Here is a 10,403-nt window from a genome sequence, read left to right on the forward strand (position 1 = left end):
CCGGTTTCTTTTAAATGAATGCGGGGGTGGTTGTGGCAGCTGCCAGTCTTTTCCAACAGATCATTCCTTTACCTTCATCTTGATCTGGCACCTCCTGCAGTCAGGAGGAGCTGCAACCTTGACAGTAACGGGAGGAAGAGAAGATGAAAAGCTAGAAAATGCTTTTGTTTAAAATTTGAAAACCCAATTTAATAAATCAAACCTCGTCTTTTTGGTAACCTGATTAAAAAGCTCTTGGATGGTGTTTTACACACTGCCCTGCATCTTAAAACGCATTTTCATTTCTTCTTAAGTAAAGGAAGTAGAAAACGAGGACCTAAGCCCACACATCCAGGGCTGAGGTGGAGGCTAAAGCCATTCCTTTGCTAGAAGTCCCCATTTTTCTGTCTCTCCAGTCGCCCTTAGGCATTTCTTCTCAGATTATACTTGAACAGTCTCTTGCTTTTAAAGCTATAAAAAACAAGGAGGCTTGAGGGCTTTCTGTGGTGGCTGATTTCGTGCCAAGCTGATGACTCAGCTCTGGTTAGTACTTGGCAGCTGGTAGGTAAGGCAGAAGTAAAATACATCTCTGTCTGGTAAGACCCATTAAAAAATAGAAATAGAAAGATGGAAAGTGTTTGCTAGTGCATGTAATTATTTAAACTATCCCCATATGGATATAGAGCCACAAAGCAAACACAGATTACATTTTACTCTAAAGACCCTGTTAAGGCATTTTAAATTTGCCAGTCCTGGAGCCTAGTGATGGTCACAGCAGTGGGTTAGGTACCATCAACCAGCGATTTCCAGTAGAAGTAAGTTTGTTGTTAACTCATCCGGGCTTTCTTAACAAAGAACCCTAAGTTTTCGCAATCCTCCACTAGTGCCAAGAGTTTATTCCTTGTCCTTGAGGAAGAAGTTGGGCCCCCACATTTCACATCCACATTTGACTCAGACCGCAGTTTTACAAAACTCTCCACCTTCCAGCAGTTACATCGTAAGTGCCAAAATCCCCTAATCTGGGAGAAAAGTTGACAGTCGATTATGAAACGCGGCAGTCCATGACCACCCTTCAGATACCATCAGCCATGACGTGGCACATCCTCACGTTTCCGTTTATTATGTCCCTTGTGGTGAAGGAAGGAGGGTCCCGCTGGTGTTTTTCACTGATACTGCAATGCCACAGGTTCTCTTTAAGGTCTGTGAGTAAATTGATAAGAAATAGTTAATGAGTGATATTAAGCTTCGTTGATTTGAGCAATGAAGGCAACATGATTGAAAATCAATGAACTTGTCTGTAATTGTAATAGAATTAGTCGTTCTGCCAATTGAGTTTATTAAGTAGTTCAGAAGGGTCTTCTGGAAACAAGATAAGTCATGTTTCGAAAGCCTCTCAAAAAAAAAAAGTCATTTATAAACACTTTATTTGTTCAGAATAACAGGTAGTGAATGTACAGGCTATTTCCTCGTGGATATTTAATTAAAATGTTGACTAACATGCTACTTCTAATAGGCAAAAACTCCAATTACCTTTGTACTAGATTCAGTGAAGGTTTGGAGTTTATACTTCAATTTTTAAATACGTGAGCACTCGCCTTAGGTTTTAATCCAGCTTTATTTAAGTTCAATCAGTCACTTAATGAAAGCGAGCAAGAACTGTCTAAATACAAAGTCAGATACCGAGGTTGCTTGAGTTTTATTAGTTTACTCTTTTCTATTATTATTTTCTATTTTCTGACCCAACGTTGAGCTGCAGAAAGATCGTTACTGTAGCTTGCAGTGAAAGCCAGGACGTTGCTTCTGTCCCCGGTTCTCAGCTCCAACCCCTCTGCCAGGGTTGGTTAAAGTGGCCAATTCCTTGTTTCCCGCAGTGCCACCGGTGATCCGCGTCTACCCTGAAACGCAGGCGCAGGAGCCTGGCGTGTCGGCGAGCCTCAGGTGTCACGCCGAAGGCATCCCTAATCCCCGAATTACCTGGCTGAAGAACGGCATCGATATCATGCCCAAACTGTCCAAACAACTGGCGCTGCTAGGTAAGAGCAGAATCTCGATTAATTAAAGTATTGTAGACAGGGATTAAGGAGGATTATTTTACACTTTAAACTAGAAGTTCTTCTACTTCCGCTAAGCCACCATTGTTGGAAATCGTGTTACAAAGCCCCTGTTCTTCCTTTTTATCTTTTTCTCCTGTGAATTTCTCAGGAAATACGGTATTGATTGCGATAAGCGGTAACAGCGTGGTGTTAAAAGCCCGTGCGCCCGGTTCTCCGCTGCCTCGCCTCTCATGTGCCACTGTGCAAATTAGAAGGGAAACGCATTAAATTATTTGTTCAGGTCTAAGGACTAACTGCGGGTCAGCTGAGAACCAGGCTGTGGGTCACCTCTGCATAGGTGAATCAGGCTCCTGACTCCTCTTGTTCCTTGATCAAATGAGGGTGGAACAGACACAATGAAAGGAAAAAGTACTGATTTGCCATTTTCTGCATAAAAACCAATGTCTTGTGGCAACAGTGGTGTATTGCACCCCCCAACCAGCGTTGGCAACACAGGTCCCCCTGCATGGCTGGATGTGGTATTTCAGCATCTTCCAAAGGCTTTAGGCAACAGTCCTGCTCCAGAAAGCAAACTGATAGGAGGAACTGGAGAGAGACCCCTCCCAAACCCAAGTGTTTAGTGACCTGATGAAAAACAGTTTGCAAAATTAAAGTTATTTTTTCTCCACTAAAGCAAAAACTTTTATTTTTGACAAGAAGAAATAAACGAAATGTAATTTATTGTGCGCACTTGGGATTGTTCTGTTTTTGTTTCTGGTACAGAATGTGTCTGTGCTAACAGAGAGAAGCAAAACATCATCTCCCATGAGAATATCCCAAACGTCTCTGGTTACGTATGGGGATACAGGGCGCGGTGAAGCCACCCTGTTGAGCCATGGCCAGGCGGCCGCGGCACTGGAGGGCGATTAAGGGCAGGAAAAGCTGTTAATAGGGTGAGGAACAGTGTTTATGGGTGTCTTTCTTACAGCAAATGGAAGTGAACTTCATATCAGTAGCGTTCGGTATGAAGACACTGGTGCCTACACCTGCATTGCCAAGAACGAGGTGGGAGTGGATGAGGACATATCTTCGCTTTTCATAGAGGATTCGGCAAGAAAGACCCGTAAGCTTAATTTTCTGTGTATTCATTTCTTTTAAAAGTATTTAAATGTAATGGCAAAATGCAGTTGAATAGTGCGGTCCGTTGCATGCGGTATGTTGGACTCTTACTCGTAAGGTAATGACAGTGTTGTCTGTACTTTGAACAGAGGATTTTTAACTGGTTTGGGAAGGAATTTCGTGGGGAAGGTAAAATCTCCCTGTCCAGGACGATGGTACCTTTCACCTGCCGGAAGTGTACTGGGTGTGGTACCAGTGACATCTTTACTGAAGTAACAGATTGGCAATAGTTTTAGACACCAGAGAATCCAAACCCTAATATTTTGTCGAATTATTTGCAGTTTCAGAAAATAAATTTCACTGATTTCTGTACAAGACTTCTTCTTTTAAAGCCAATTACAAAAGTTCTCAAGTATTTAGATGCTTGAAAAACATTCGGATTGAATTCTTTATTTTGCCTGTATTTACAGTTAGCAAAATAGATTTCCCTCGCTGTGAAATTATCTTCCACCTCAAAGACAAATACTCTCCCAGCCACTCGTAGCTGCCTGTCTCCCGTAGGAGCGTGGCAGCGTTAGCTTGTCCGCACCGTCCCCGAAACACAAATAACGAAGGAGGTGATTAGTGGCTGCAATGGAAAAGCTCCCAGAGGCCTGATCCTTCCTAATTCTGCTGTCTTAAGCCCCTGGGAGATTGCTTGGGTTTGTGGTGACAGGAAAAGGCCAGGCAAAATGGGGTTTGTGCTACTTCTCTGGCTGTTAATGTAGAGCAAGAATTGAAAACAAAGTTAGCCATAAATATGTGCTCTCCTGGTGAATGGAAAATATATTCCATTCCCCATTAAAGAGATTTGTGTACTCTTGTTAATATTGGTCATTTTCCCTTGAATACTCCAGCAAGGGAAATACAGTACGTTGAGAAATAATTGGAGGTACCTTAAACAGAAATTCAAACGCAGATGTACTTTCAAAGCGTACTTGAACCCCAAAAGAGAATGTTAGGTGCATGAAATTCCCAGAGCAGCAAAGTGTGTGGCTGCTGTAGCGGCCAGTCTCAGGCTCCCGTTGAACCTGGGCAGCAGTCCCAGCCTGTGCCACCCCCAGTGGCACTGGACGGCAGCGCCTGCTCTGCGGGGAGACTTTGAGCTTCGCTCAGCCTAAAGTCGGCTTCATTTCAGGGAGCATTTTTCCCACATCAGAGTTTCAGAATTGTCTCTAATAGGAGCAAATGTATTTAGAACTCTCTGTCTCTCCAGATATTTTATTTAAATGAATGTTACAAAGTTTTCACAGTTCATGTAAACCTGAGTACTAATTCAGTTACTTGCTACGATGACAATTTTGACACTGTTTTGTTGTTTTTTTTTTCTTTTCCTGATTATTTTCTGGCTTTCCCAATTTTCTGATGCTGCAGTTGCAAACATACTGTGGCGAGAGGAAGGTACTGCAGTAAAGTTCTTTTGTCGTAGTGATAATGTGCTTGTCTGCTTTAATAATTCCATGATGGGCCATTCTCCACTGACTTGCCACTAACCCTATCAACTTCCACAGTTACCGGATTAAGCACAGACCAGACATTTAAAAGCTAAACTATTCAGATAAGAGAATTCGCTCTCCTAATATAAATCATACCTACCCACTATGAAATAATAGATGACCATAAAATAGAAAAAAATGTGAATTTTGTATAGGCTGCCACCTGTGTGAGCAGCCTGAGATTCTCAAGCTGCATTAACAACTGCACAACTGTCAGAACACTCCAAATTACCGTAATTGAACAAGTAAGACATAAATTCAACACACTGCATTTTTAAGCAAGCAGTTCCAGCTCTTCCTCAGCAGCACGTATTGATGTTTGCCAGGTGAGCAACAAAAATTGTGTTCTTGACTGTTAGGCAAAAAAAAAAAACCCAAAAATCAAACCACCCCACAACAGGTTGTGCTTCTCTCTATCCTTTAAATCGATGCAGGGTAAAGGTTGCCCCGTTTCTCCTTGTTTTAATTGGCAGCTAAGATCTCTTCTTTGATTAAGTTTATGGTGTGCCCTGCTCAAGGTCAACATCTGTGTCTCTCAGAAGCCAAATTAGAAAAAACCCATCCTAAACAGCTAATTGACTCAAAGATATTGCGGAGGCACTTGAAATGGAAGTTTCTTTGATTTCATACTGCTGGTGCTGTCACGTTTTCCAAACGCACAGTGAGGAACGAAGTACAAAGGCCTTTGAGTCGTACAAAGGCCCGAGGAGCCCTTGGGCAGCTCGCTCAACTGTTGCTGTTGGTATGGTCCCCAGGGACGTGGATGGGGAGCGTCCCAGCTTCGGGCTCCTGGGGCTGTGAGCAGGGGTGTCCACTCGCTGGAGGAAGGTTCTTCGGTGAAGTCCGGGCACAAGCTGGTTCTTGAATCTGCTGGTTGCATATGAGGCAGCTGGGACCTTGGTGTCCTTCCAGCCTTGTGAGGAAGGTCTCTGTGTACTGAGAAGCTGCTCTCAACCATGTCCCCCTCTCCCTGCAAACACCCCTCCCTCCCGTTGTTCCTCTGGGAGGGGCTGCACACCCACCCTGCCTTTGCAGGGGACAAAGACTCTTCGCTAAATAGTGCCTCCTAGTACCCAAAATGACAGCCGTGCTTCGTGCCCTTGGCTCGGAGCTTTCTGGATTGCTGCGGCTTGGCCCAAAGGATTTTCGGTGCAGGAGGAAAGTGCCAGCCCTTAGTCAGGGCTGCTGCCTCGGCCAGGTATGCAAACCTGCTGTCCCCCTTTTGGCTGCAGACACACCGAGGCAGCAAATGCCACTGGCTGGACGTCATGAGACATGGCACAGCTGCCCAGGACAGCTCTCCAGCAGTCATTCCCAAATAGCACCTGCAATGCCTGGAGACTTCAGTGAAGAGTGTCTCTTTATCGCTGATGCTCCTGCAAATGGCATTATGGGCACTAAGAATCGCTATTTCCCTTCTGCTTGGAAGTGTAATCTTTAGTGTATCTAATCAGTCCAGCATCATCTGCCTGATGCTACGTGGCTGGCTAAGTCCTGCATCCCTTATGCTCCTTTTTAAAGAAAATAGTTGGATAACCCTACCAGATGTAGAATATTTAAAGAACAACTAGGAAGTTGGTTGCAGAAAGTCTTGCTATAATTCTGCTAAACAGTATGGACTTACTGCTTCCCAATCACCCTCACATGCCTTAAATAAAAGCACAAGCAATGTACAGGGAAAATGTGGGCAGTAAAAGCAGATTGACTATTGATGTTCCTAAACAATTCCCTACCTGTAGAGAAGGTTTATTCCCCTGCCCGTGTTGTTCTATAGCATTTGATCGGCTCATCCATTCTAGACAAAGAATCCACTGAAAATACTTAAGCACGTGAAATCCTGGCACAGAGGAAGCTGGAAGAGAGGAATGGGATTTTTGTTTTTCCATTTTAATGTAATCTTTCAATTCCATTAAAACGAAAACTTCTGTGTAAGTAGCGCTATTAGCTAACGGATTGGCAGCCTGGAGCTGCTTTAAAGTGATCACCTCCTCGTGCCCACGGGGTCTGTAGTAACTGAAGCTATTGGGAAGGTGCCTGGAAACAATATTATGTAGGCCAAGCTTTGGCTGCAAGTCAAAGTTCTAACCCAGTCATTGGCCTTTTTAAAAGTCAGTCAGCCTGTCCTCAAAGCCTTTCACAGACCGCACACAAGTAAAAGCTCCAGAAACAAGCACACATCGCATGACCAGCCGGTTAACATGGGACTGGAAGCAGCGTTTACTCAACGTACAAATTAGTTTTTAATTCTAAGAGAAACCTATGAGTAGTGCAGATGTAAGGCAGAGATTCGTTTCCAGGGCGGTGGACATCTCTGCCGCAAGTGTAGCTCGCTTTATACCTGGAGAAAGGGCCAGCAGGTGACCATCAGTTACGTGAACGTAAGCCGAAAGTCTTTTGGTGACCAAATTTAAGTCCTAAAACACTTCTAAGCATTTAGATTAAATTGAGGAAAATTATTCAAGCATCAGATCAGAGTATTCCACGGTGACAAATTTGCCCTTTGATCTCAAAGGAGGGAAATACAAATGTCCCCTAAGATGGAGCCTGTGTTCCTCAAATAAAGAAAACTCTTGTCATCAGGTCTCCTCCTGAAGTTTTTTAAAAATTAAGATGTTAACGACAACTTCATCTGGAATGGTTCAAATAAGAACTGTTCTGTTCAGGAGACCTCCCCCATTGGTGACAGGGTTCTTTATTCTGTCGGGATTTTTGTTATACAGACGAGGTATGTTGCATTTTATAATGAGTTCTGGAAATAGTTGTGTCATCCAACCTGAAATGTCTTCAGTTAAAAAGGGGAAAAAAGAAAAACTCTCTTCATTAGTCCCCCAGATCCCAATCTAGTACCTGCCTCACCAGTATAAATAACACAACTGAGCAAAATTCTCCCTTGCCCACCTCCGTGCTGAAATGATTCCCCAGACAGAGCAGTCAGCACAGTCAAGAGGGGATGGAGTCTGTTTTCCCGCTGTCCCTGTGACTGTTCACAGATGTGCCCCCAACCACACTTGGCAAATACTTCATAAGTCATGATAAAACACCGACTTTGTCCAGTAGAAGTCCTGCTTTGTCTAAAAATCAGTGTGAAGATCACTCTCTGGAAAAGAGGTTTAGTTTAATTGGTAAATTTTTTAAAAAGAGAGTACCTCAGTGTTTTAGCAATTTGTGTCATGTTTTAACCAGTCAGCAGAAAAACTTGCACTGATTTTACTGTAAGATAAGTGGTGGGACTTGCCAAGTCACTATGTCAAACCCTATTGGAGTAAAATTATTATCAAAATATTTTTGTGAATATTTAAGGCCTCAGTTCTGAAATACACCCTCATTGGAATAGGATCATCAGACAAAATCACACTGCTGTCCTGCATGAAAATAATGATCAGCATCTTCACAACAGTCATAATTTGTTGCCTGCCTGTTTTCCACTTCTTGGGATGAAAATCCTAAAATCCTTGCTCATGAGAATATGTGCACTCATTCCAGCCAGGGTCAAATTCTGCCCTCTGAGGTCTTCACTCAAACCCCACTGGAGCAGGTGGGAGTTGTGTGCATGCTGGGAGCGCAGATTTTGGTCCAAAGTGCCCAAATGAAATGTTCTAACAGTATACTCGGAAAAAATTATCCCTTTGTCCATAATGAAGAATCAGTTCTCAATGGAAGTTTGGTAGCTTTTCTCCTACGTGCATGATCCCTCACTGTGGCATCACCTTTAGGGGTCACGGCTCCTGTACCCGCCTGATGCCCTAACTGGGATATTTCTGTGGTATGGTTTAAAGAGACTCAACTTGAACATCATCAGTACAGCAGCCAGTGCGTGCTCAGACATTGTACTCTGAAAGCCACTTGTTTGGTGCACAAAGAGGGGGTTTAGCACCCAAAAACCCCTTCTAGCCCTACGAAACACTGTGTATTTTACAAATTTTTCCAAAAAACCCACCTATCCAAATTACACACGTTTTTACTGCAAAGTTTCCCTGGGATGATTCAGATCTCAGTTCTGCAAACCCTTAAGGGATGGGAGAAGCTCTGGAGATGTGAGCAGTGTTTAGAGTCTCCACCACAGGAGCAGCCAAGAGAATTGCGATGCTGATCTGAATGGGGTTCAGATCTGTAGGACCAGGACCTTACTTCTCCATGGGTAAAATATAATTAATTAGAGATTACCAATTATCACATCACTATGTCGTTGGCAGATACACTATCAACATCACTGGGGGGTGACGGTGGTCATGGCAAACACTGGTGGTGGTGTGAGATGAAATGATGCTCGGATCTTTCTAACTAGAGCGTTTGAAAAGATCTGATCATTGCTTAAAGATGCTCGATGCTGCAATTGCACGTAGCTGAAGAACAACTAAATTATCAGTGTTTTGAGGCATTTCTGCATGGCAGAAATGATAAAATACAATCTCCTAACAGCAAAGCAGTGACAACCGGCCAGTTTTCCAAATCTCCTGGAATGCCCCAGTTGGATAAATGAGTGCTCTTGCGTTGCTGAACTACTGCACATTCGTGAATTATAGTTTGCAAGATTTCAAAAATGTATTTGTTTTGGTGGCCACTGTTAGTTCATCCAGATAGATTAAGAAAATAAATATGTCTGGGTTTATTAATGGAACAGAGGTTAAGCACTTCCATTTTTGCATCGCAGTTACAAGAAGCCAAGTTACCTATAACAGGAAAACTTTCAGGTTAATTTTAACTACAGCTTCTCTCTCAGTTCTCAAATTATTAGCAAGCTATTTTCAAGGAATATAGAAAAAACAAAGTCACAATCTGAGGGAGCTGACAATGCGATGCAGGGGCGTCTTGTAATCCACTCCGGCTTTGGTGCATATGCACAAGACGTGAACGTAGTTATTTGCGTAGAACCGCCGCCACCCAGGCAATGCATTTTTGAATGTGTCTGTACCTCCTCACTCCTTGAAGCCCTCGTTGTGACATGAAATTTGATTTTGTGAATGCACCGACTGCATCCAAATAACCAACTTTTATGTAAGGCAGATTTTGTTCGTGGGGGGAGGAGGGAAGAGTTCTTAAAAAAAGTCCTAACAGCTCTGAATACATACCAAAAAAATATTCCTACTCCTTTTGCTTTATCCCCCTTCAAGGCCTGAGTGTTGGGAATATGTTCTATGTCTTTTCTGATGATGGCATCATAGTCCTTCAGCCAAGCGAATGTGAAATCCGGAGACACATCAAACCTGAAGAGAGGATTTTCACAAGTTATGTAAGTCCTAAACCCAGCAGCTACAGCCGATAGCTGGGAAACTTTCTCTTAATCCCTTCAAAGGTTGTTATTGCTGAAGGACCCGTTTGAGACCATGATGTAGGAGCTTGGTGGGCTTCATGTGGCATCCCTGAGGTATATCATCTTCTGCTCATGAAAATTAAGGGAACCACGGAAATTATAAGGCTGACATGGAGGATTACTGACTGGTTATCCTGTCAAAATGTAAGCAAAGGCTTTCACTTGTCCTGTTTGAACTGTTTACATATCCATGCTCAAAAGTTGTACTGGGCTGTAGGGAAGGTACAAAGTCAACAGCAGAGAGCTGCGCACGTCACTCAGCTGGGCCAACTGGCCTGTTTAACTGATGGCTCCATAGACAAAGGAGTGGGCTACTTTCTGCTCCTCAGGAATGGTTTCCCAGGTTAAACCGCAGCAGGGCAGCGAGTAAGAATGCACGAAGATGTTTGTGCCATGCTGGTGCTCTGCATTTTCTGCTGCCGAACC

The 10,403-nt window shown here is 43.4% G+C and overlaps 1 protein-coding gene across 1 annotated transcript in view; it reads left to right on the forward strand.

Annotated features, from left to right (window-relative positions):
* The window catches only part of FSTL4 (follistatin-like 4), a gene marked incomplete at its 5' end in the record, with an annotated part of 39,223 nt that overhangs the window by 18,571 nt on the left and 10,249 nt on the right, over window positions 1-10,403 (forward strand). The window contains 4 exons of the mRNA XM_010133395.1: window positions 1,851-2,012; window positions 3,001-3,135; window positions 4,545-4,571; window positions 9,778-9,896. Of these exons, the coding sequence (XP_010131697.1) occupies window positions 1,851-2,012; window positions 3,001-3,135; window positions 4,545-4,571; window positions 9,778-9,896 (443 nt within the window). The remainder of the gene's footprint in view (window positions 1-1,850; window positions 2,013-3,000; window positions 3,136-4,544; window positions 4,572-9,777; window positions 9,897-10,403) is intronic.

Source organism: Buceros rhinoceros, unplaced genomic scaffold (assembly GCF_000710305.1).
Source record: "Buceros rhinoceros silvestris isolate BGI_N320 unplaced genomic scaffold, ASM71030v1 scaffold17643, whole genome shotgun sequence".
NCBI classification, from domain to species: Eukaryota; Metazoa; Chordata; class Aves; order Bucerotiformes; family Bucerotidae; genus Buceros; species Buceros rhinoceros.